Source organism: Hemibagrus wyckioides, linkage group LG05, assembly GCF_019097595.1.
Source record: "Hemibagrus wyckioides isolate EC202008001 linkage group LG05, SWU_Hwy_1.0, whole genome shotgun sequence".
In the NCBI taxonomy this organism is placed as follows: Eukaryota; Metazoa; Chordata; class Actinopteri; order Siluriformes; family Bagridae; genus Hemibagrus; species Hemibagrus wyckioides.
Window position 1 is genome coordinate 28525789 of NC_080714.1, and position 27301 is coordinate 28553089.

General features: G+C 43.4%; 2 protein-coding genes and 1 long non-coding RNA gene across 10 annotated transcripts in view; all 3 read right to left on the reverse strand.

The window, feature by feature from the left end:
• Positions 1 to 273: 273 nt before the first annotated feature.
• Positions 274 to 19575, reverse strand: LOC131352809 (zinc finger protein 501-like). Of its 3 annotated transcripts, XM_058389233.1 has the most exons (7): positions 19421 to 19575; positions 18372 to 18507; positions 17772 to 18043; positions 16035 to 16102; positions 15739 to 15929; positions 14876 to 15429; positions 274 to 4356 (listed from the first exon to the last, which is right to left on the reverse strand). In XM_058389233.1, the coding sequence occupies exons 1-7, from the start codon at positions 19478 to 19480 to the stop codon at positions 3208 to 3210; spliced, it is 2430 nt and encodes an 809-aa protein (XP_058245216.1). In that variant the 5' UTR covers positions 19481 to 19575; the 3' UTR covers positions 274 to 3207. The 3 variants fall into 3 exon arrangements, with proteins under 3 accessions (XP_058245216.1, XP_058245214.1, XP_058245215.1); XM_058389231.1 differs by lacking the exons at positions 14876 to 15429; positions 15739 to 15929; positions 16035 to 16102; ... (1 more) ...; positions 18372 to 18507; positions 19421 to 19575 and adding exons at positions 7408 to 7554; positions 7645 to 7703; positions 9084 to 9161 and having other exon boundaries at positions 274 to 4577; XM_058389232.1 differs by lacking the exons at positions 14876 to 15429; positions 15739 to 15929; positions 16035 to 16102; ... (1 more) ...; positions 18372 to 18507; positions 19421 to 19575 and adding an exon at positions 6021 to 7487 and having other exon boundaries at positions 274 to 4577.
• LOC131352810 (uncharacterized) lies at positions 9198 to 10246 on the reverse strand. Of its 2 annotated transcripts, none has more exons than XR_009204556.1 (3): positions 10028 to 10246; positions 9546 to 9673; positions 9198 to 9337 (listed from the first exon to the last, which is right to left on the reverse strand). It is a non-coding gene; the product is annotated as an uncharacterized LOC131352810 (long non-coding RNA). The 2 variants fall into 2 exon arrangements; XR_009204555.1 differs by having other exon boundaries at positions 9201 to 9337; positions 9541 to 9673.
• A 710-nt stretch (positions 19576 to 20285) lies between the features above and the next one.
• Positions 20286 to 27301, reverse strand: part of atp2b3a (ATPase plasma membrane Ca2+ transporting 3a) — a 36268-nt gene continuing 29252 nt past the window's right edge. For 2 of the 5 annotated variants that reach the window (XM_058389225.1, XM_058389227.1), the window contains 8 exons: positions 26052 to 26158; positions 25686 to 25877; positions 25076 to 25289; positions 24785 to 24996; positions 24582 to 24689; positions 23079 to 23261; positions 22835 to 22942; positions 20286 to 21290 (listed from right to left, as the gene is read on the reverse strand). In XM_058389225.1, coding sequence (XP_058245208.1) covers positions 20997 to 21290; positions 22835 to 22942; positions 23079 to 23261; positions 24582 to 24689; positions 24785 to 24996; positions 25076 to 25289; positions 25686 to 25877; positions 26052 to 26158 — 1418 coding nt within the window. In that variant the 3' untranslated portion in view covers positions 20286 to 20996. The remainder of the gene's footprint in view (positions 21291 to 22834; positions 22943 to 23078; positions 23262 to 24581; positions 24690 to 24784; positions 24997 to 25075; positions 25290 to 25685; positions 25878 to 26051; positions 26159 to 27301) is intronic. The other 3 variants (XM_058389228.1, XM_058389230.1, XM_058389226.1) reach the window with 2 other exon arrangements.

The window sequence follows — 27301 nt, forward strand, 5'->3', positions numbered from 1 at the left end:
ACAAATCAAATAAATATTATTTTTTTAAACTGACGGTGTTTAAAATAATTTGTTACCTAAATAAAATGCAAAAATATTGTGTTAGCTGCAAAACATATAAAAAATATATATAAATAAAATAAAATGAATAACGCCATGAAATAAAACTGCTAAATAAATAAATAATGTTGAAACAATGTTTTGGTTTATTTGCTGAATAAACCAGCTTAATCTACCTCAGTATAAAACAACTTATTACTGAAAATAAAGGAATAATAGGATGAGAGTGTTTAATATGAGTTTATTGAACAAGTCTGGAAAGTGATGTGAGAAAAAGCAGGAGCGGAAACTCACGTGTAATCCAGATGTGTAGTAGATATACGTAAATAATTTTAGTCTAGTATTGATGCAGAAAATCTAAGATAAAATACAAATGTAGTCTTCGGGGATAATATAGGCGGAGTGGACACATCTGTCCGACACTAAACTGTATGATGGAGCTCAGGTCATACAGAGAAAAACAGCTACAGGCAGTTAGTGCAGGAGAATATTGCAGGAGTCCAGATTTAAGCATGGATTTAGACAGGTATAGGTGACATGCAACAGCTTATAACATGAACAGTTCATAAAAAAACATATACATCATTATAGTATCTACATTACTTATACACATAAAAACTTACAGTATAGGGCGCTTAAATGCTCGATCCTCTCCCGCCCCCTGGTGGCCATTATGAGCAGTGCTCAAAAACAAGGGAGGGGGGTAATAATAATAATAATAATAATAATAAACGAAGAACAAACACTAATATAAATAATAACCATCATCATCATAATACCTGAACAGTAATGTATCAGTGTCCTATATGACACTGAAAATAGTAAGATAAACCGATCAGGTGTAACATTATGACCACCTGCCTTATATTAATATGCCAAATCAGCCCTGACCCGTCCTGCACTGTGTATTCCGACACCTTTCTATCAGAACCAGCATTAACTTCTTCAGCAATTTGAGCAACAGTAGCTCGTCTGTTGGATCGGATCACAAACGGGCCAGCCTTCTCTCCCCACGTGCATCAATGATCCTTGACCGCCCATGACCCTATTGCTGGTTCACCACTGTCCCTTCCTTGGGCCACTTTTGATAGATACTGACCACTGCAGACCGGGAACACCCCACATGAGCTGCAGTTTTGGAGATGCTCTGATCCAGTGGTCTAGCCATCATAATTTGGCCCTTTTGGTCAAACTCGCTCAAATCCTTACACTTGTCCATTTTTCCTGCTTCTAACATCAACTTTGAGCACAAAATGTTCACTTGCTGCCTAATATATCCCACCCACTAACAGGTGCCATGATGAGGATTATCAGTTTTATTCACTTCACCGGTCACTGCTCACAGTGTTGTGGCTGATCAGTGTATAAGCAGATTATCATATGCATAAATGATTGATTATTTTGGAAATCTTTTCTCCTTTCTTAAACAAAAACTTTACCTATTGTAGATTAAACAAATGATTTTCACATTTTACCTTTAAAATAAATACAGTTCAGAATATTTACAGCTCTCTACAGCTCTTTTTACCATACACCTCATAAAAGAAACATCACTGGTAGCATGCAGTGGGTGGGAGTAGATGAGTGAAAGGTCACACCATTGAAACTGATTTATCATCAATTTATTTCCAATTAGATGACAAACATAGTTCTGAGAGCTCTGAAGTCTTTTCTGATACATTGCATCTTGCATGCAGCCCCAGTTTGGATAGCAAGCTGCATGAAAAATAACACAAAGGTAGGCTTGACCTCAAATGGAAACACCAGTCTGTGCTCTGGTGGACACAGGTAGGTGCTGCACCTTAACATTGAAGATCCCTGGAATTCAAGGCCTGTGATGGTCAGAAAAAACTTCCCCAAAAAAATGCACAGTTAAAATGTACCAGGTGGATTAGCTCAGTGAACATGTGAGAAGGTTGTAATATATCTCCATGCTTCTACACAATGAGGTGCTGGCAGGATCACCTGACACCAGGGCCAACTCCAGTAACAGCTTTCAACAGACTCAAAAAAAAAAAATCTTCCTACCACTAGGTTGGAGTCCACCACCAGTATCTGACTGCTTACTAAGACACCATCGTTATCTACTGAGCTGGGCCATGCACCTTGTTCCTCATCAGAAGACATCAGAAAGATCTGTGAATCAAACTGCCATTCACACAAATCAGAGGAATTCAGGTGAAAATTCTTTTCCTCAGGGGTTAGAGATATTCCACCATTTTTCATCCTTTATACAAAGTTTTCTCAGATCAGATCAACTACAAGATCCTGAAAATTTCTAAATACCAGAACATGACCTTTACTGACAACAGAACCTACTCAATATACTCAAGTTGTAGTTTCTTCTAGACCTGAATACTTTAACTCTGTGTGTTCTAGCTGCTCTAGAAACTGAATACTGAACCATTCTAGGACTTCCTTTGTCAAAACAAGACAATCCTAGGGTGTTTGTCGACTTGACCAACTTGATCAATCAAATAGTTCCCTAGTGTCCTTTGTCCAGATCTAATGCAGCTCCACCTTTATGGAGCCCTTAGAAGCTAAGCGGCAGAGCGTGCTTACAGAATACCAAATCTTCATTCTGTAGCCAAGAGAGCACACAAGATGTTTCCACACTCTTTCCACGCTGACCCTGGGATTGTTCTATTGACCTGCTGCCTGACATCTCCTTAAGACCTTCAAGACCTTAAGTCCGTCAAGATGACTGCCACTTGAAGAACAAGAGGACTCACTGGCAGAAATTCATTTGCCCATCATATGTCCTGCATGTGCCATTGGACGAACAGGTGGTCAGCTGATCAGTGTTTAGTTGGTCAAACCTTGTGGTCAGTGTGAATTCACGATACTGCTCTCTGCAAGACAAAGAAATCAGGCAATATATTGGACCCTCCCCACAAAACAAAACAAAACAAAACAAAACAAAACAAAACAAAACAAAACAAAACAAAACAAAACAAAACAAAACAAAACAAAACAAAACAAAACAAAACAAAAGAATAGTTTCCCTCTGGTGAAAATACATGTCAACAGTATCTAATAATGCAAGAAGGTGAAATTAGAGATATGAAAAAAGATCATGAACTCTTCAGGTAATCCATTGATGGTCAGGACCAGTAACTTGAAAATCATTTTAATTGTCCGACACTAATCATGATTAACAAACTCGCATCACACTGGCTTTGTGGGATCACACACATGTGTATTTAATCTTCTTAAACGAGTGAATCTCTGGCCGCACTGTGCGCAGTGATACGGCTTCTCTCCCGTGTGAATGCGCTGGTGTACTTGGAGAGTACTGCTGTGACTGAAGCTCCTCCCACACTGCGAACACTGATACGGTTTCTCCCCTGTGTGGATGCGCTGGTGCTGTTTCAGATGGCTCTGTCTGGTAAAGCTCTTCCCACATGCCGAGCACCGATACGGTTTCTCTCCGGTGTGGATGCGCTGGTGCACTTTGAAATGACTGTGTTTGGTAAAGCTCTTCCCACACTGGGTGCACTGGTACGGCTTCTCTCCGGTATGGATGCGCTGGTGCTGCTGGAGAGAGCTGCTGTGAGTAAAACTCTTGGCACACTCCGAGCACTGATATGGTTTCTCGCCCGTGTGAATGTGCTGGTGTTGCTGAAGGTGACTCTGTCTGGTAAAGCTCTTCCCGCAGGCTAAACAGCGATACGGCTTCTCTCCTGTGTGAATGCGCTGATGGTGTTTAAGAATACCTTCTTGGTTAAAGCTCTTTCCACACTGTGAGCACTGATAGGGTTTCTCCCCTGTGTGGATGCGCTGGTGCTTTTGGAAAGAACTGTAGTGACTAAAGCTCTTGCCACACTGCTTGCACTGATATGGCTTCTCTCCTGTGTGAATGCGCTGGTGCTCTTGCAGAGTACTCTGGTAAGTAAAAGTCTTGCCGCATTGCGAGCACTGAAACGGTTTCTCTCCTGTGTGAACCCGCTGGTGTTCTTGGAGATGACTTCCTCGGAAAAAACTCTTCCCGCAATGAGAACAGTGATAGGGCTTCTCTCCAGTGTGAGTGCGCCGGTGCTGTTGGAGACAACTCCCTCGATTAAAGCTCTTCCCGCACTGTGTGCAGTGATACGGTTTCTCACCAGTATGAATGCGCTGGTGCTGCTGGAGATGATTCTGTCTGGTAAAACTCTTCCCACACTCTAAGCAGTGATACGGTTTCTCTCCAGTGTGAGTGCGCTGGTGCTGCTGGAGAGAAATCTGCCGAGTAAAAGTCTTCCCACACACAGAGCACTGATACACCTTCTCTCCTGTCTGAATGCACCGGTGTTCCTTGGAATGGATTTGCTCCTGCATCTGCTTATGAGTGTTGTTAGTGGGCACCTTATGGTCACTGCCACACTGACTACTGGGACTTCTTGTCGGTATTAGATTTTCATGTTTAATCTCTTCTGATTTCTGCAGACTCTCATATTCTGCACTGTGGCACTTCTTTACATGTCCGTGTAGGTCATTTTGAGACGTATACAAAAGGTGACACATGGAGCAAGAAATGCCTTGAAGAGTGGCGTTTAATTCTGGAGCACAAAAACAAAAACATTTTTGAAATTTAAAAATGTGAAATGCAAACAAATTGAAAACAAAAAATATTGAATACTTGTGCTTATTGATAAGAAGAGGAGAGGTAAGCAGAAGCACTGGTTCTATGAAAAGCTCCAGAAGATACAAGAGTTTTGATGCATGTTTGCCTTGAACCTTGAGGGATGTTGGGTCTAATCAAGATGTATTATGCTGCGTTCACACTGCATGATTTTCAAAGTCATCGGATCACTGTTGTTTTCACACTGCACGACTATCTAGTGCAGCATTCAGTCTCTGCTGTGTTCACACTGCACGATGGATCAGCGACAGGAGCTTTCACACTGCATGACTTCACAATAGGAAGAATCACCGACAACTCTGTCTGGTCCACCAACCCCGATTCACAACCGAACACACGTGAGAAATAATAAGGAATAACGCAAGATCACACGTGAGATCAGACTTCTCACGCCAGACTGGAAATGGAACCTCACAAAAAGTTTGCGATCCAAATGGTCACTGCGGGTGACAAGGGTTGTGCGTTCTGCAGAATTGAACAAATGAATAACTTTGCAATGTCCTGCTGCTGATGCGGCTGGTCAAGCAAATGTTTCTGCTTTACTTCCTGTTTGATGTAATTGTAAAGCTTATTTATTCTGATATAACTATATTTAAGACATTATTCTGATAAAAACCTATAAACTCTATTAAACTATAATATTGTGCTCCAACTGAAGCTATGCTTGCTGATATTGTGGTCTATAACTCCTCCCCAAACTGACCGCTGCCCTGTATCTATCTCTCTCATCGCCGAGGTGTTTTTCAGTCAGAACTCCTTTCACACTACAGGACTTTGAATCATCACTGACTCGGTCAGATTGCATTTTTGTTCATTCACACTGTGCGATTGTCACTCGCATGCATGAGCTCTGATTTGTCTTGATTTTACAAAACTAGTCGGCAACTGAAAATCAGGACTAAAATGGTGCAGTGTGAACTTGGCATTAGAGACTCAAAGGCTGCATGGTACATCAGCATTCTCAATCTGAGGCAGGCTGCAGGAAGCAAGATTAGGAAACACAGCACTGGGTTGATGTGGGAGAAGCTTGAAAACAAGCCTTGCAGCTGACTGCAGGATCAGTTGCAAGTGTCAGGTGGTCTGCAGTGCCAGGAGTGAGTTGGAGTAGTCAAAATGACTAGGAACTGAACAAGCACTTGTGTGGCCTCTCTATCCTATTGATGTTGTAAAGGAGAAACCTACAAGACCAACTAGGTTAGCAGTGGGGGGGAAGAGTCATAGCTGGTTGTCCAGATGTGAACTGAGAGTTGTCCAGAGATATCAAGATTCTGAAATGGGGATGCATTCTTCTGGGGGTTTAAGAGGATGAGTTAAGGGTCATCAAAATAACAGGGGTATGGAAAAAAAGAGAAGATATTACCTTGCTTTTTGTGGTCATAATTAGTGTGAGAACAGAAAAGAAGCATAGGCCCTTAGGAGTTGCTAGTATGGCTCGACTGGACCCACTATCCCTCAAGGTAAAGGCAAGCAGGAATCAGGACTAAGCCTCATGGGACACCAGTGGAGAGTCTGCATGGAGAAGATCTGGATCCCCACCATGTCATCTGGCATGACAGTCCATCCAGGAAACAAGCAGCCCCCGACAAACTGATCCCACCACCTAGGATGTTGAGCGAGGTAGACAGCAGGCGATTACATCCTCAGATTTGGATCTTTCCTACTGAATAGAATTTTACCTGAAGAAGCAGTCATATCAGGTGACCTGGAAGGGAGTCACATTTGCTCCACTGGTGTCCCACAAGGCTCAGTGCTTGGTTTTCTTCCATTTCCTCACTACACTAACATTCTCAGTGAGGCAATGTCCTCATATGCTTTTAAATACCACCGCTATGCTGATAACCCTCATCTCAGGACACTCTTGTTTCATCATGGATGGCATAACACCATCTACGACTAAATCCATGAAGAAGCATTGCTACATCAAGATTGAGCGATCTGTCTGAAGAATACACCCTTGGGGCAGTTCTAAAAAACCAACTATCCTTCTTTCTAAATCACCTTGGTGACCTGTGTGGAGGCAAATAGCTAGAGGCAGGTTAGCACACCTGACTTTGGCCATTTTTCTCTACAGAGGTCAGAAAGGATCTTGTTCAGTCCCTTATTATCTTGAGATTGGACTACTGCGACTTGTTCTTGGGAAGTCTTCCCCCGTGTTCTATTCAACCCCCGCAACTGATCCAGAATGCAACTGCTGAACTTGTTTTCAAGTTCTGACACATCGTCTTATTGCTAACCCTCGCTCCAGTGGCCTTATTTAAAATAAAGGTGCTTGGTCTCAAGTGGTGCGATGGACAAGCATTTGGCCCATCATCTGGAGAATGCAAGGTCAACTCAAGATAATTCTACATGCATCCATGAGTCAGAGATTCCAAAAGAGCAAAATTGCCTTCTTTCACTGGAAGAGGCACACTCTTTCCCCTTTCAATCAGAGAGACACCAGCCAGGCATGTGTCTCTGTGTGTTCATGCATGCAGAAGGAGGTGAATAGCATTCCTATGAGCCCCATGACACATCATGATCTAATCCATTGCAGTTATCTGTATTTGTATTAGTGGCTGCAGTATAACGATCTAGTCCCCTCCTCCACCCTAGACAGTAGCCTATGCCAGTGACTGGACCTGAGTGGTTCCCACTTTCTGTTTGGAAAAAAAACCCTTTTGTCACACTCAGAATTTTGTTCAAATTCAGCACTTTTAGACATTGAAGTCCTGTCCCAAGAACACATTCAAAAAATGTTTGGGCGTTACCACTGTCTGTGCACTTTTTGTTATTAAGGCATCCACTGAGATCATCCTCATCTTCATATGATAGCAAGAGCTCCTGTCCTGTATTAATAGCTTGACAGAAACGGTACCAGATTCTGCTCATCATTATTACGAGCACAATTCACATGCCTGAAAAACAACAATAAGATACACAGAGTATGAGAAAGCAAAAACATTGCTGTGGGATGACAAGCTGACAAGATGACAAGCATTCCTCACCTCATCCAGTTACCATTTTCGGCATCTGTGTATTCCTCATGGTGCGTTCTCTTGCATATCTGAAAAGAAATCCATCAACATAAGTTTATATTTAACCCTTTAAAGCATTAAACACAATGATGTCCCATGGTATTCTCAATTAGCCTGTGGACCACCGTGAACTTAAACGTCATGGCAAGAAAGGTCACAATAGTGGAGCAGAATGTCGCCACAGAGAGCTGCACTGGCACTGCTCCAAATTCTGCACCAGAGCTGGCTAGTGCCAGTATGAACTGATGGCACAACTGATTAGCAAAGCAAGATAGACCACATCTCATTGATACATAAGGAGCTTTATAAACTCAAACAAGCCGCGTTTTCAATAGCGCATAGTCAATTTGCTAAATAATTTTGAGCTAAAGGAGCAATATGATGACTGGTACAGACTGTGTCAGTTGGGAGTACCCTTATTTTAGAGCCAGGGTCAGTCTTCTTAATTCTCCTTCTATAAGTGCCCCTTGACTTCCACACAAATTATAACTCAAGGGGAAAACCCAGTGGAGACCTGGAGCACCTCCAGGACCACAAATAATAGAGATTCCAACCATTTATACCAATAACAGCCACTGGGTCATGTAACTTTAGGTACCAGCAAATCATAAAGACTGCATTGTGTACATGACATGCATGATGTGCACTGGTCAAGACACAAGTGCTTTAAAGGAAATGTCCAATACAGACATTAGGACAGGAGGAAACACATCTCCAACTGAGGAAGAGTAGCACTGGGGTGATGTGGGAGAACTTGGGGAGGGTAGAAAACAAGTCCTGCATGAATACATGCCACCGAGTGGCATGTTTGAAACTCAATAAGGGACTCAAGCAGAAAATATGAAAGTTCTGTGCATTATCAAAAGATTTAATCCATGGAAATGACAAAATATAGAGGCTGTAGTTTGCCAGGTGATGAACTGCATTTCATTAAGAGATTACCAACAGACATGCTGATATCTGAGCAGACTGTGTCTCACTGGTGTCTCAAGGAATATATGAGCAAACAAGTGACATGAAAAATGCTTATAGTGTCTTTAATTTGCTGTTACTTCATTGAATAATTGAAGCCATGGAGCCTTTAGCTTTTGTTAGATGATTGGTGTGTAAACGACACACTGATTGATATGTCACGTTATTTTAATGTTGATTTAAAAACATCAACAGTTTGGAGATAGCTGTGGCTCCTTTTGACTTCTGGACCTGCCTGATTGATGATCCCAATGCACTTCTCCTGTTCTGGTTCACCTGCTTCTTCATCATGGAGCTGTCTGAACTTATAGCCTCACTGCTGGATGATCTTACCTGGATGCTCTCAATGCCTATGACGCACCTTTCTGTTTCAGTCCAGAATCTCACCTAGATGCTACAGAAAGGATTCGGTGATTGTTTTTGTGAAATTAACTCACCATCACAGAGTGCTCACGGTTCAGAGCTTCTCTCTGATAGGCTCCGAAGTGCACTCCAACCGGAATAACGTCTCCTTTATTAAACACTCCCAGGCCTGCATCAGGAATACTGGACTCTCTGACCTCTAGACCAGGAGGAAGGGTTTGTATGGCTCGGTCAGTGACCCCCGTGGGAACGGGGGTATCGGGGATAAAGACAGGAGGACCATGGACACTACACTCAGTGGTGAAGGAGGATCTGCAGAGCTCACAGACTGGGAGGAGAAGAAGAAGAAGGAGACAAGAAGTTTTTAAAATGTACTTCATTCCTACTAAACTCTCATCACAATTTAATTGTATTTAGTTTCTCATCACTTTTTCTGCCTAGTTTTACAAAACAAAAAAACAAGTGGAAACAAGACAGTTGAAAGACAGAAATGTCTTAAAGATAGAAATGGAACAGAAAGTGATATTAAACCTTACAGTAGACTCTTATGCACCCCTATTGTCTTACAAAGACAGTCTTGATCAATAGGTTCCTCCTTTTTAACAGGTTTATTCTGGAACGCTCCACGCTTGTCGTCCACAGGGGGCGCCACATCCTCACAGAACTAACGACCGAAAGAAAATGCAGATTTATTCAACAAAGAAAGTCAACACTGTATGTGAAGAGCTATTACACTTTATAAACTCTTATTTGGAGGTCTGTGATTTCTTTAAGTTCTTGCATCACTCTGATCTTTCATCTTCAGAAATAAAGGCTTTTTATTTTTTAATGTATTTATTTATTTCTTTTTTCCTCTCGTAAGAATTCTAGTTGTGAAATTCATTATAGAAAATGTTACATCCTGATATGTTTAGCTTTCTCAGAACTTCTTTTAGAGAGAAATGCAGTAAATAACTGAGATTACTACACACTAAACATATGAATGGAAATGTATCACTGGATAAACATCTGGGTTTACCTGGGAGTGTCCAGGTCCAGGTGTGCATGCACTGTTGATTTCTTTTGGTTCTGGATCCATTCTAAAAGGTCCAAACATCAGAGAATAATCCTCAGCGCAGCTCCAGGATCTTCTGGAAGCCTGTAGACTTCATGCAAACTTCACATGTGATGCTCAAACTGAGAAAGTGGACGCAGATCCAGAGGTCGCTCTGGAGATCCACTGCGTCTGCTGCCCTTTTTCTTCTGTAGCGCTTTTCTGTGGTTGGGCGATCTGGTTATTGCGCTCAGTATCGCCATCTACTGGACCAGAGGAATTGGTCAGGCTTCTGAATGTCTCTTTTAGGAAGCTACAACTGCACTTGTTCTGAAAATTATTATAGATTATGTTCATTAGTTGATTTTTTATGCTTTGCATCTTCACCAGGCCAGCTACAACAGACATTTATTATTATTATTATTATTATTATTATTATTGTTGTTGTTGTTGTTGTTATTAATTGCCACCAATTAGTCTTCATATGCTGGTGGTGTTGGAGGACTAAAACTCAGGACTAAAAGTCAGCTGTTAAGGCCAGCCATTGTGGATTAAACTGTAGAGATTTCTCCTTTACAATAATCAGAATGATTCGTCCATTTCCATCCACACAGGCAACTCAGAAGCTTGGTCAGTCTTTTGGTATTTCAAGACTGGACTCTCTCTTCTTTGTATTTGTATATCTGAAAAATAATGTTAACATACATTGTTCAAATCTATTTTATTTGTAAGCCACTTTTTAAAGAAGACATGTAGTTTTAGATCCCTTATTAGCAAGACAGAGGCAAGCATGTAAAAAAAAAAAACCCTGAGAACACTTGAGGAACCCATGAGGAACCACAACAGAACCTAAAGGGAACACATTGTTACAGTCATTACAATCCCTACAATATGCAGCTGTAGAAGAGAAACTTCATGTCAACGGAATGTAGGTAAGATGTTTGGAAGTCTATTCCATAGCTGGAGGGGTTTGGAGGAAAAGCTTCAGCCCACTTCTGTCAACTTCTAGACACTACACTATGGTAGATAGATCAAAATAGACAAAAAAGTTCCCTGAGGTACTGTGGAGTGAGAAGATTCAGTACCTTAAGGAAAAGTTCATCCATCCATTTTCTGAACTGCTTATCCTACACTGGTTGTGGAGAACCTGTAGACAGCCCATCCCCAGGACACCCTGGGGGCAAGGGACACTCTGGATGGGATGCCAACCTACCAGAGGGCACAATGCTATAATGCATGTCTTTGGCCTGGGAGCGGAAATCTATGTACCCAGAGGAAACCCCTGAAGAATATGCAATCTTCACCCACACAAAATGGTGGTATGAATCCCCAACCCTGGAGGGAGGAGGCAAAGGTGAGGCTAACCACTAAACCACCGTGGCTCCCTACTTTATGTCAATAGATTTTTTTAATCAGTGTGGAATTAGAATAGAATAGAGGCCTTTATTTGTCACATATACATTATAGCACAATTATATCTTCACAAATCCCAGCTTTTTTGGAAGTTGGGGTCAGAGCACAGGGTCAACCATGAGGCAGCACCACTGGAGCAGCAAGGGTTAAGGGCCTTGCTCAAGGGACCAAGAGTGGCAGACTGGTGGTCCTGGGGCTTGAACCCTGATCATTTTTTACTGGGAGCCAATACAGTACGTAATTTCTGGGTGTAGTAAGAACTCATAGAACGGCATCCTAGACTACCTGGAGCTTCTTCATGCAATTACTGGACCATAAATACATAATGTCATTACAAGAGTCCAACCTAGAGGTAACAATAGCAGGAAGTAGTTTTTCTGCATTACATAATTAGATTATATTTCATCAATAAAAAAGGACTGTCCTAATAATGCTTGAACTGACACCAGTAAACACATCAGTAATATACCATTTAACTAAAAGGCAATTTACTGACTGCCTGTCAGTACCTAGAAGTTCCTAGAAAAGAACCTAGAAGTTCTTTTGTCTTGTCATTGCCGATTAGGACAAAGTTACTCTAGCACTAGCATCCAGTGGTGAATGTCCTAAACACATTCCTCAAATTTATTAAGCAGGACATCTGATCTGGTGGAAAAATATGTGTGTCATATACACAGCATGAAGCTAATACCATGCTTACAAATAATTGTACCTAGAGGTAGCATATCCATGGAATTAAGTTTAGAAGTATTCTAACAAACCCTTGCTGAACCTCACTTGTGTATGCAAACTGAACTGTCAGTCAGATGAGACCTGTACCATTCCCTTAACTCCCATGAAAATATTAAAGATAGTCCAAAAGAATTCCATAAGAGTAATGTGTATAAAATCTAAGCTGCAGTGAGATCACGCAATACAAACAATACGATAGAGCCCTGAACAATAGGAGGTTATTTACTACTTTAACCAATGCTGTCTCAGTACTGTGATGTTATTCTGTACATTTAGTACAGTTTCCTTTTTCTTTGTAAGGCTGAATACTGTAATGTGACGAGTTCCACGGCACCTGAAGTCTCCGTCTTCACAACGTCACAAAGCTAATGGCCAAAGAGCATCACTTCTACACCTCTTCCCCTCTCCTCCATCACTTCTACACCTCTTCCCCTCTCCTCCATCACTTCTACACCTCTTCCCCTCTCCTCCATCACTTCTACACCTCTTCCCCTCTCCTCCATCACTTCTACACCTCTTCCACACTATTTCCTCACTTTCCTTTATCACTACCACATCACCTCCTTTCTCTTCTCCATCACTACCACACCACTTCCTCTCTCTTCTCCATCACTACCACACCACTTCCTCTCTCTTCTCCATCACTACCACACTACTTCCTCTCTCTTCTCCATCACTATCACACCACTTCCTCTCTCTTCTCCATCACTACCACACCACTTCCTCTCTCTTCTCCATCACTATCACACCACTTCCTCTCTCTTCTCCATCACTATCACACCACTTCCTCTCTCTTCTCCATCACTATCACACCACTTCCTCTCTCTTCTCCACCACTACCACCCACTTAAATTGTCTTTATTTGTCGCATATACATTACAGAACAGTGAAATTCTTTCTTCGCATATCCCATCCTTGCAGGTTGGGGTCAGAGTGCAGGATCAGCCATGATGCAGCGCCCTGGAGCGGGGAGGGTTAGGGGCCTTGCTCAAGAGCCCAACGATGGAAGTTTGGCAGTGCTGGGGCCTGAACCCTGATCTTCCAGTCAACGCCCCAGAGCCTTAACCACTTCCTCTCTCTCCTCCATCACTACCACACCACTTCCTCTCTCTCCTCCTTCACTGCCACACCACTTCCTCACTCTCCTCCATCTCCATCATTACCACCCCACTTCCTCTCTCCCCTCCATCACTACCACACCACTTCCTCTCTTCCCTCCATCACTACCACACCACTTTCTCTCTCTCCTCCATCACTACCACACCACTTTCTCTCTCTCCTCCATCACTACCACACCACTTCCTCTCTCCTCCATCACTTCCACACCACTTCCTCTCTCTCCTCCGTCACTACCACACCACTTCCTCTCTTCCCTCCATCACTACCACACCACTTCCTCTCTCTTCTCCATCACTACCACACCACTTCCTCTCTCTTCTCCATCACTACCACACCACTTCCTCTCTCTTCTCCATCACTACCACACCACTTCCTCTCTCTTCTCCATCACTACCACACCACTTCCTCTCTTCCCTCCATCACTACCACACCACTTCCTCTCTTCCCTCCATCACTACCACACCACTTCCTCTCTTCCCTCCATCACTTTCACACCACTTCCTCTCTCTCCTCCATCACTTTCACACCACTTCCTCTCTTCCCTCCATCACTTCCACACCACTTCCTCTCTCTCCTCCGTCACTACCACACCACTTCCTCTCTCTCCTCCATCACTTTCACACCACTTCCTCTCTTCCCTCCGTCACTACCACACCACTTCCTCTCTCTCCTCCGTCACTACCACACCACTTCCTCTCTTCCCTCCATCACTACCACACCACTTCCTCTCTTCCCTCCATCACTACCACACCACTTCCTCTCTTCCCTCCATCACTACCACACCACTTCCTCTCTTCCCTCCATCACTACCACACCACTTCCTCTCTTCCCTCCATCACTTTCACACCACTTCCTCTCTTCCCTCCATCACTACCACACCACTTCCTCTCTTCCCTCCATCACTACCACACCACTTCCTCTCTTCCCTCCATCACTACCACACCACTTCCTCTCTTCCCTCCATCACTACCACACCACTTCCTCTCTTCCCTCCATCACTTTCACACCACTTCCTCTCTCTCCTCCATCACTTTCACACCACTTCCTCTCTCTCCTCCTTTACTGCCATACCACTTCCTCACTCTCCTCCATCTCCATCACTACCACCCCACTTTCTCTCTCCTCTCCATCAATACTTCACTACTCTATATTTCCCGATCCTTATTTCTGGCTATGTAGCATTACCAAAAGTGGTTGAATTTCCTTTAGGAGCTCCTCTGTACTGTTGAAGTGAAGGAATTTTAGATTTTGAACAGGAACAGACCCTCTTCCATAAACTAATGTAAAAAAGAGATACTTCTTGAATGTTGATCCCAATATTAACAAATACCTGATGGAGCATTTTGTATCAATACCACTGTGTAATATAAAGTAAGGAGAAGTTGATTCAAGAAACATAACCTCTAATATTTAATAGTCAAACATGTATACATATTTTGCCATCAACCACTGGTCAAGACCACACAAAAGCAAAAAACACAAATCTTCATTACACGTGTTAGAAATCAGTGAGAGTTTTGTAGGTCAGAACGCCGTTGTGTTGCTGCACTTGTGTGTCTTTAAGGTGACAGAGTAAGTGAATCTCAGTCCACATGCTGAGCAGTGGTATGGCTTCTCTCCGGTGTGAATGCGCTCGTGTGTTTTCAGACTTCCTCTCTCACTGAAGCTCTTCCCGCACTCTGAGCAGTAAAAGGGTTTCTCTCCTGTGTGAACACGCTGGTGTGTTTTCAGACTTCCTCTCTCAGTGAAACTCTTCCCGCACTGTGAGCAGCGGTACGGCTTTTCCCCCGTGTGAATGCGCTGGTGTGCCTTGAGAGTGCCTTTCTCTGTGAAACTCTTCCCACACTGCGAGCACTGAAACGGCTTCTCGCCCGTGTGGACGCGCTGGTGCACCTGAAGGTGACTCTGTCCAGTGAAGCTCTTCCCACACTGCGAGCAGCGGTATGGCTTCTCCCCCGTGTGGATGCGCTGGTGTTGCTGCAGGTGACTCTGCTGAGTAAAACTCTTCCCACACTGCGAGCAGTAATACGGCTTCTCCCCCGTGTGGATGCGCTGGTGACGCCGGAGATGACTGTGTCTGGTGAAGTTCTTCCCGCACTGTGAGCAGTGGTGTGGCATCTCTTCTGTGTGAAACAAGAAGTAAAACAGTCACAGAAAAGAAACCAAAAGTGCTGTCAATTCCACCATTTCGAAGACTCATGGTACTACCAAACCAGACCTCATGCACCTCTGAGACTCTGTGGTACACTATATAGCCAAAAGTATGGGCCCCCCTGACCATCACACCCATTTGTGGCTCTTCCCCAAAGTCTGAAGCACATGATTGTACAGAATGTCTCACAATTTCCCTTCACTTGACCCAAGATACCTAAACCCTGCTCCAGCATGACCCCAATGTCCCTGTGCACAAAGCCCCAGAGTGTGTACATTACCATTCACTGAGCACTTTTTTTGATAGATGTAGTGGAACGTAACGCTGAGATCTTTGGCGTAATTCTCTTCATATGACAACAAGAGCTCATGTCCTGGTTTAATGGGTCGACAGGACCGGTACAGGATCCTATCCTGATACTGGAAAGCCACCAGATTCTGCTCATCATTATTTCGAGCACAATTCACATACCTGAACAGGTAAAAAATGAGGAAGAGAGTAAAAGGGTAAGCGATCAACAAGCAGCTGGAGGAAGAAAAAGACATGAAAAATCTCCAGCATCGCTGTGTTCCTCACCTCATCCAGTTAGCATGCATCTCTCTCGTAGCGTCTATGTACTCCTCCCTCCACTTGCTCTTGTATATCTGTAAACAGATAGTGTTTCAGGGGTGTTTAACTCGTGCCATCTGGAACCCTCAATCACTTCCTCTCTCTCCTCCATCACTACCACCCCACTTCCTCTCTCTCCTCCATCACTACCACCCCACTTCCTCTCTCTCCTCCATCACTACCACCCCACTTCCTCTCTCTCCTCCATCACTACCACCCCACTTCCTCTCTCCTCCATCACTACCACCCCACTTCCTCTCTCCTCCATCACTACCACCCCACTTCCTCTCTCTCCTCCATCACTACCACCCCACTTCCTCTCTCTCCTTTATCACTACCACCCCACTTCCTCTCTCTCCTTTATCACTACCACCCCACTTCCTCTCTCCTCCATCACAACCACCCCACTTTCTCTCTCCTCCATCACTACCACCCCACTTCCTCTCTCTCCTTTATCACTACCACCCCACTTCCTCTCTCCTCCATCACTACCACCCCACTTCCTCTCTCTCCTACATCACTACCACCCCACTTCCTCTCTCCTCCATCACTACTACACCACTTCCTCTCTCCTCCATCACTACTACACCACTTCCTCTCTCCTCCATCACAACCACCCCACTTCCTCTCTCCTCCATCACAACCACCCCACTTTCTCTCTCCTCCATCACTACCACCCCACTTCCTCTCTCTCCTACATCACTACCACACCACTTCCTCTCTCCTCCATCACTACTACACCACTTCCTCTCTCCTCCATCACAACCACCCCACTTTCTCTCTCCTCCATCATTACCACACCACTTCCTCTCTCTCCTCCATCACCACCGCCTCAATTCCTCTCTCTCCTCCATCACCACCGCCTCAATTCCTCTCTCTCCTCCATCACTACCACACCACTTCCTCTCTCTCCTCCATCACTACCACACCACTTCTTCTCTCTCCTCCATCACTACCACACCACTTCCTCTCTCTCCTCCATCACTACCACACCACTTCCTCTCTCTCCTCCATCACTACCACACCACTTCCTCTCTCTCCTCCATCACTACCACACCACTTCCTCTCTCTCCTCCATCACTACCACACCACTTCCTCTCTCTCCTCCATCACTACCACACCACTTCCTCTCTCTCCTCCATCACTACCACACCACTTCCTCTCTCTCCTCCATCACTACCACACCACTTCCCCTCTCTCCTCCATCACTACCACACCACTTCCCCTCTCTCCTCCATCACTACCACACCACTTCCCCTCTCTCCTCCATCACTACCACACCACTTCCTCTCTCTCCTCCATCACTACCACACCACTTCCTCTCTCTCCTCCATCACTACCACACCACTTCCTCTCTCTCCTCCATCACTACCACGCAGGAAGATGGTGAAGGACCTCCACCATCAAAACATCAGACTCGTCTCAATGCTGTGGCCAGAGAAAAGCTTCCGCTCCCTGAAGACCAGAGAGGACGAGAAGGAACTACTTCTTCCTGCAGATCATTCAGTTTTCAACCAGGACCCCAGAGAACTAAAGCTCGTAATTTTCTGGAATTTTCTACACAACACTGAATACCTCAGGCAGATATTTCTACTATTAAACTATTAAGCCTAGCTGCTTCTTCTCCTTCCGTCGTCTTTCTAAAGCTTCTTCTGCAGATTTCCATTCAGCTATAAATATACATTGAATTAGACTCAGACTCACCACCCAGGAGTAACCGCTGTCCAGGGCTTCCTCTCTGTCCACCAGATCTCCATGATAGGGTCCAAAGTGCACTCCGACCGGAATAATGTCTCCTTTATTAAACACTCCCAGGCCTGCATCAGGAATACTGGACTCTCTGACCTCTAGACCAGGAGGAAGGGTTTGTATGGCTCGGTCAGTGACCCCCATGGGAACAGGGGTATCGGGGATAAAGACAGGAGGACCATGGACACTACACTCAGTGGTGAAGAAGGATCTGCAGAGCTCACAGACTGGGAGGAGGAGAAGAAGATAGAACAGCATTAGTGTAGAACGGTCAGATGTTTGTATAATAATTTTAAAGTGATCTTCTCTGAGCAGCTCCACCTGTATAACAGTTTTTACTCTGTCTGATCTGAAGCTCATAGAGAACCTAAATAGAGAAGCAAATCTCTCAGAGCAGAAGACCACATCAGGTTCCTCAAGAAGTGGAATCTTAGGCAACTGGACCAGTGAAGATCAGAAAACATCAGCTCATCTTTTTCCCCAGTTTCACTGAGCATGTAGCCTCAGATTAAATTTAAGCCAGAAAAAGGCAGAAGTATGATGATGTGGTCTTACACAGGAAGTCTTCATCATCAGCTTCCTCCTTTTTTATTGCCTCCTTCAGGAACCCTTTGTTCTCTCCGTCGGTAGAGGCGACGTGTCCCACGGAACTGGACTTTGTTTCATCTGAAGTCTCTTCTGTCTTCACAAGCTCACACAGAAATCACAATAATAATCACTAATGAAATGAAATACATTCTTCTAAACACTCGTCTCTTAACACTCTTCTAAAAACAGATCACGCTTTTACCCTGTGTGTTCGTACAGGAAGCTGCTCACAAATCCTGTCTTTCCAAAAGGAAATAAAACGATTCTTTAGTCTCAGATAAGATAGGACAGGATAAGACATGTGAGCCTTACTGATGAGCTTTCTTAACAACAACAATAATAATAATAATAATAATAATAAACAACAGCATAGCTCATATTGGTGTCCTTTTAGAACATACTATAACACACTATATTACTATAAGTTTTGGGACACCCCTCCAAATCATTGAGTTCAGGTGTTGTTTTTCAGGGGTTGGGCTCGGCCCCTTAGTTCCAGTGAAAGGAACTCTTAATGCTTCAGCTTCATACCAAGACATTTTGGACAATTTCATGCTCTTTGTGGGAACAGTTTGGGGATGACCTCCTGACCTCAACCGCATAGAACACCTTTGGGATGAAGGAGAGCGGAGACTGTGAGCCAGACCTTCTCGTCCAACATCAGTGCCTGACCTCACAAATACTCTTCTAGAGGAAAGGTCAAAAATTCCCATAAACACACTCCTAAACCTTGTGGAAAGCCTTCCCAGAAGAGTTGAAGCTGTTATAGCTGCAAAGGGCGGGACAACTCCATATTACATTCATGTGCATGGAAAGGCAGACGTCCCAAAACTTTTGCCAACATAGTGTATTATCTGTTACATTTCTTTTCCAAACATCACCCTTAGATCTAGTTTGGTCAGTTATAATAATATAATGTTTACTATAATAATAATAATAATAATAATAATAATACTCATCATCATCATTAATAAAGCACACACCTCTATGCATTAGCATTAGGAGTCTAGCTTTACCTGTGGGTCAGAAGGTCCAGGTGTGCATGCAGAGCTTCTCCTGCTTCCTCCTGCTTTCATTATCAGAAGGTCAACAGAGCCGTGATTGGGAAAATTTCCAAAAGCGACGCGGATCAGGCTGCAGAGAGGAGCTCAGCTGCTGCTGCTTCATTGTGTTCCTGCTGCTGAGCAACCTGTTACTGACTCATTAGCGCCATCAGCTGGACTGGAGAGAGAGCACGTGGCAGGGGAAACTGCTAAAACATGTCTGCTCTAATCACATTCCAATTAATTAATTACATGTTTAGAAAATCCTGTTTATTAAAAGACTCACTGGCAAAGCTCTAACCTTATGTTTTCTGAAATTTATAATGTACAAAATAACTATAAACTGATAAATAGAAGCTGTTCTCTACTTAACCACAGCCTGTTAGCGTTGGCAAATCGTTGCCGTATAAATAAAATAAAACATTTCAGGACCTGGTATTAGAATAAGATAACCCTTTGTTTCGATCCTTACAAAACACAATGTTCACGTTTTTTACTCAGTTACTTTACTAGTTAATGCTAGTAGTTAGTTAGCTAGCACGCGGACTAAGGAGGCTTGTTGATATGGTGAAGTTCAGTGTGGCTAAACTAGCATGACATTTAGGCGTTTTTTATTTATTTCTGTTTTAAAGAAATGACAAAAGCTTTAAGTTAAAGCTTAATGCATTAGCTAATTAGCTTTATTATTATTAGCTGACACTTTGTCAGTTAGCCTCGCAAACACGGATCAGTGCAGCAGACCGAAGGAGCGGCTAACACACTGCTTATTTATCACTCATCCAAAAGTTCTGGACTTCTTTTTGAACATCTTTGAAGGACAATGAACACATGACACATATTTCATTCTGTAAAATATATTTGAGTTATGCCTGAACACACAATGAACACAGCGATAACGATGAGACGGAGTGTGTGTGTGTGCTTCATGAAACACGACAATAATAAAAAATAGACTTCCTATAAAACCACATAGCAAACACACACACAAATCCACGTCTGAGTTTTCCTCAGAACATGATATCATCTCCAATATTCCTCGAAACCCCAGAACACTCATGTGCAGCGTATTTTCATTTAATTAGCATTAATTATATTCCTAATATACAACGTCTTTATTGTTTTATCGACACAACAAACACACAAGACTCTCAAAAATCAGAAACACAAGACTGTAAAGACGAATAAACGAAGACGGCAATACTGACGTAATACACACACACACACGCATGGGTATATAAAGCTAATATAAGCATCTAATTTACATAGAATCATTTTGGAATTAACCATAAATATGATCAGAATAGTCACATTATCGATTTAAATATATATATAGTGAAGTTTATTGGCTTTTCAAATCAGGTAGAGCAGAAAGTCGAGATGTTGAGTGTGAGTGTAACTTGAATCTTTGCTAAGCAAAGAAAATAATTTACAGGCTTGAAAATGATCAGAATTCGTTTTTAATACTTTATATAAAATCTCGTTCTATAAAATCTCCTTCTCGAGACTCGTCACCTGCAGGCTAGCTATGACGAATGACCTTCGACCCCGGTCACACGCACACCCGTCTCTCGGATGTGTTGTTGTTGCAGTTTAGTTTGACAGGGAGACTCTGTTGGCGGTGAGGGTAGCGCGAGGGACTCCTGCGCTGGTGTTGAGTCACGTGGTTGTAATCGGAGCGTTCCGATTGGTCGTCTACATCCGTCTCGTCGATCAGCGGGATCCTGCATCCGGCATCGGAGATGATGAACTCCGGCGGGGTCTGGAATTCATTCCCCCCGTCAGGAAGGTCCGATTTTTCCATTCCGTCGTACAGAGAGCTGTGGAACGTTCTCACCACTCGGATCTATGGATCGACCAATCAGGACAGGAGATAAAAAAAAAAAAAGATAAGAGGGAGAAAAAAAATGGTGTAGAATTCATTCAGAAACATTCAGAAAATGTTTAATATTTAATGAATTTCATTTTTTTTTAAATTAACAATCACTTTTACATCATTAAAAAAATGTTATATAGATAAATTAAAAAACATCAGGCAGAATATTTAAGCAATCGTTTGACTTCTGCTAGCTTTGGCTCAGTGTGTGTAAGGCACAGAGAGGCAGAAATAAATAAAATATTCGGGGGAAAAAGGTGTATAATACACGGGAAACATGCACACAAAATCAGTTCACACTTTTGAAACAAACGTTTGCATTTAAATCACACACACACACACACACACACACACACACACAAAAGAATTGGTGCACATCAGAGACACATAATACACACGAAACAAGTAGACAAAATTATTGGTAAATTCATGCAGATTGTTCAGAGCTGGATCCCCGATACACATCAGACTGCACTTTTTTTAAGCAGATGGATGAAGGTGGAGTTTATTAGTTTAACATTCAGTCAGATTCATGCTCGTCTAGACTCGAAGCATGGCATCAGGCCTGAGGAGAGAGTTTACAACACAAACACACCACAGAAACCTTCCAGTTCAGCGCAACCGCTTTTTTCATTCAGACTTTTTAATTGACAAATATTAACGTGATGCAAATTTCTACAACACATGCAATTTTTACATTTAAATTATTTTCTTGTCCTGACGGTGTAAATATTCAGAGTGTAAAGGCCCAGAACAGATAAAACCGAAAACGACTCAAATGACGAGAACGTTTACAAAAAAACTCTTACATTCATGATAAAGAAAGAAACAACAACAAAAAATGGCTGACTACAATAAAGCACCAAAAAAGAGGTGGGGAAAAAAAAATACAGAATGAATTTTATACAGTAATATGAAAGTCACTTCTTAAGAAATAAAGACAAGACAGTGAAAAGACGAGAAAAACAACAACAGGAAGTAGGAAATGAGCATGCAGCAGATCGATAGAGAACGATGCGTTTATTCACACAGAAAAAAAGAAAAGCTGCAGGTTATGGGTTTACACTCGTCTGTTTACGGCCGTCTCTTTCTTCTCGGTTATTTCCGCGTTGCAAAAATTAACATATTTTTAAAAAATAAAACTTAAATCATCTTTTCTTAATTTCTTTTTACAAGAATGAAAGAAAAAAACAGAAATGAATAACGGCAGAGACAACAAGAGTGTGTGTGTGTGTATGTGAGAGAGAGAGAGAGAGAGAGAGGATAAGGTTAAGAAAAGAAACGAAAGGAAGAACCTGAGAGAATGCACACGCATGGACACAGACAGACGACTGAAACGTTAACTTCTCTCTCACGCACACTTATTGGCCGCAGTGTTGAGTCAGTTCTCTAGAGTGTGTGTTTGTGTGTGTAGGAGTCACTGTTCACTGAGGGTGTGTGTACATGTGTGTGTTGGAGTGTGTGTCCTGGCCGTTAGCGGAGGGCTGGAGATCACTCCCCGCTGACAGACCTACGTGTGTGTGTGTGTTGGTTACGTCATGCAGCTGGCTGAGGATGGAGGACCGGCGACGGACGGCACCCTGAAATGAGCCACTGCGCTTAAACGTGCTGACTACCTCCATCTGCGGGAAAGACACACACACACACACACACACACACAGACAGACAGTGAGAAACGGACAGGTGGAGTAACAGATTCACATTAATCCCACGTCTGACAGCGAGGGACGAAGACAGACGGCGACACAAACTCATTACCTGCGTCTGGATACGGTTCAGTCCTCGGAACCAGAGTATTTGTCCTCGTCTCAGTTCGCGCTCTGCGTGATCAATCTCTTCCTCATCCTCTGCCAGATCTTCATCAGTGATATCATCAGCTGCTGGGCCAAGCCCCGCTTCCTTCAGAAACTTCAGCTGGTTTGTTGGCACAGATGCAATCACCTATCGACATCCACAAATAATCAAGTCTTAAAATCCTTCCTAGAAATTCCACTTCCTACCCCAGTTTCTGTTTCTTCTGCCCCAGCTTATGTCTAACCTGATGCCCATGGTGCTTTCCCAGCTCCTGCCCCACATCCTTTCTCAGATATTAGCTATTACCCCAGCTTCTGTTCAAGTTCTAGCCTCACTTCTGCCCTAGTTTCTGCTCCAGCTTCAAATGTCAAGAAGCTTGTTTACAAACTTCCACCCCAGCTGATGTACCAATTGCTGCCCAGGTCCTTTCCCAACCCCTGCCCCAACTGCTATAACAGCTCCTGCCACAGGCCATCTCAGCTTCTGTCCCAGCTCCCGCCCCAAGCTCCTGACCTTGCTCCTCCCCTGGTTGTTGCCCTTAGTTCTTTTATTATCCATCTTTTATTCCAGCTGCACAGGCATTTGGCCTAACTTCAGTCTAGGCATTTTTTACCAGTTTTTGCCCCAAGCTCTGCCTCAGCTGCTGTCTAAATCACCTGTCCTAGTTCACCTGTCCTAGCTTTTGTTCCAGTTTCTCCCAGTTCCTACCCCAGCAACTGTCTAGGCTTCTGGCCCAGCTCCTATTCTGGTTGTTGCCCCAGATATCAGCTCATGCCCTGCTTCCTTACCCTGCTTCTGCACCAGCTTTTTTTCCAGCAGCTATCAGAATCTCTACCCCAGTCCCAGCTAAAGTTCAGCTCCAGTCCCAGCTGCAGTCCCAGGTGCAGTCTTAGCTCCAGTCCCAGCTCTAGTCCCAGCTCCAGTCCCAGCTCCAGTCCCAGCTCTAGTCCGAGCTCGAGTCCCAGCCCTAGTCCCAGCTCCACTTCCAGCCCTAGTCCCAGCTCTAGTCCCAGCTCCAGTCCTAGCTCTAGCCCCAACTCCACTCCCAGCCCTAGTCCCAGTTCTAGTCCCAGCTCCAGTCCCAGCCCTAGTCCTAGCTCCAGTCGCAGCCCTAGTCCTAGCTCCAGTCCCAGTCCCAGCTCCAGTCCCAGCCCTAGCCCCAGCTCCAGTCCCAGCCCTAGTACCAGCTCCAGTCTCCTGACCTAATACTTGCCCCAGCTCTTGCTCAAGTATCTGTTCTTGTTGAGAAGTTTTGCACCAATCTGTACCTCCTCTGTCCCCTTCTCTGCTTTCTTTTACAAAATCACATAACTGTACAATAGAATGATCATCGTTAGAATTCCCAAATCCACCTCGTCCATATACACACCTGATATTACAGTCAGAACAGCAACAAACAACAATAAGCAAACAAAAAAATGCTTTGTTTACCTCAGTTATGTGTTTAAAGATGAAGAGGAGTATTACCTGACCCCAGATCAGCTCTCCCACTCCTACAAACAGACACCAGAGCCACTGCTCCACATTCAGGGGTGAACAGCTAAACGGCTTCCCTCCAAACTGCACAATCACAATCTAAACACACACACACACATACACACACACACACACTCATCACCTGGACCTATGCTAAACAGAATGTGGTCAATGAAACGTTACTGAAATCTGACCTGTATAGCAAAGGTGCCAAGGACAATGGAGCAGAAGATGGGATTAGCAAAGATGCCGTCGAAGACGTTCCTCTCGCCGTGGATTTTCCGTGCGTTGATCTCGTTGAAGAGCTGCATGAGGACGAAGGTGTTAAAGATGATGGTGTAATGCTCAGATGGAGGAGCATGAAGAGGAGCATTGCGGCCGTTATCGATATCGAATATCTTCTCACCTGCGGAGGAGAAGGAAAGGTGATTATTACAGCAAAGATGTAAAGATGATTCTTCTCTCAAACACACACATACACACACCGACAAACAGCAGTGTGAAGATGATGACAAGCTGATACACAGCATGTCCGAGGATATTCTTCATCATGGTCCTGGAGATGAGAGGCTTGTTGCGACCGTAAGGTTTGCGTAACAAGAGTGACTCAGTGGGAGGCTCGGTGGCCAGAGCTAAAGAGGCAAATGTGTCCATAATCAGGTTCACCCACAACATCTGCACGGCCTTCAGAGGAGAGTCCTGCACACACACACACACACACACACACACACACACTTTTACTATATATTATATTCTATAGCAACAGCTCATTCACAGGGATTTGTAGAACGTAAACAGGTTTAATAATCGAATCAATAAGATAGACATAGCTGACTGATATAGCTGTCTGTGTGTGTGTGAAGGAGTCTCCAGTGCTGTGTAACAAGCAGAGGTGAAGCTGGAGCTTCTTCAGGTGGGTCCACAGAGTTTTATTCGGTGCTCAGGTTCGAGCTGGATCATCAGACAGAGATGACTGAAGTGAATCTCTACTGACTGTTTGTGTGTGTGTACCTGTGTGTGTGTGTGTGTGTGTGTACCTGTGTGTGTGTGTGTGTGTGTACCTGTGTTTGTGTGTGTGTATGTGTGTGTGTATACCTGTGTAATACAGGCTCCAGTGAAAGCCACTATAACGGCCACCACGTTGACGGTCAGCTGAAACTGCAGGAATTTGGAGATACTGTCGTAAACGTTTCTGCCCCACATCACAGCCTTCACGATGCTGCTGAAGTTATCGTCCGTTAGAATGATGTCTGACGCCTCCTTCGCCACGTCTGTCCCCGCGATACCCTACACACACACACACACACACACACACACCTCTAAAACATGTGCAGCTTTATTGAATAAAAGCTACATGAAATAGTCTGAAACAGAATCAGACATGGAATCAGACTTGAGGACCGATCCGTGTTTCTGTATCTATTTACTTCATCATCAGAATAAAAATATAAAATGAATCACCATCGCAAAGCCAACGTCGGCTTTCTTCAGCGCCGGACCGTCATTCGTCCCGTCACCGGTCACCGCCACAACCTGCCTCTGTTCTCCTATAGTGCTGTCTATGATACCTACACACACACACACACACACACACACACACACAAGATCGTAGCAGTTTTATCCCTTAAAATCAGTACAATATACCTGTTCTGAAAAAAAAGACACTTAACACACATGATTTTGTGTAAATTTCCGTATAAGGATACTCACTAACGTGAACCTCAATTGATCGTTGATCAGCTTTGAAGTTTTGATCACCGGCGAGTTTAAAACCCAGATCATTCCGTCATGTTTAAATCTTACACATTTCATTTAACATTATGACCACCTGCCTAATATTGTGTTGGTCCACATTCTGCTGCCAAAACAGCCCTGACCCGTCCTGCACTGTGTATTCTGACATTTGCACATTACAGGATTGTGGCACACAATAAACGCACAATGTACATCTGCACATTTGCACATTTCAAGACTGTGCACACAATATAACACATAAACATACATGTTGCACAGTCTGCTCCCGTTTACATACAAAGAGGACTTCTGCACATCTGCACTTTAAAGATGGACATTACCACTGCTCTCATCACCTCATCACCTTATTCCACTTCGTACTGCTGCTGTCTGCACCTTGGACACCTTGGACACTATTGCACACTACACACTTCACTTTATATAATTTTGCAAAATTTTGTACTGCTGCTGTCTACAATAACACAGTTGTTGTATTTTACACTTCCTATATATATATTCTATTTTATATACATATTCTATATACATATATACCATACCTTACTTTATTTATATTTATTATATTTTATTCTATTTTATTTTTTACCTACTATGAACTTGTTGTTTTATATTTTATATTTCGTATTTTTAGTATAATTCGTATTCTTATATTTTATATTTCGTATTTTTATATTTTATCCTTGTCTTTTGTTCTGTCCTTATTCCTTTTCCTTTTCCTTTTTCAAGGGTCAAAACAGTCGTATAAGCATTTCACTGCATATCACACTGTGTACCATTATGTATGTGACAAATAAAATTTGAATTTGATTAAGGGAGGACAGGTTAAGACGGTTTGGACATGTCCAGAGGAGGGAGAGTGAGTATATTGGTAGGAGAATGTTGGACATGGAGCTGCCAGGCAGGAGGAAAAGAGGAAGGTCAAAGAGGAGGGATATGGATGTAATAAATGAGGATATGAA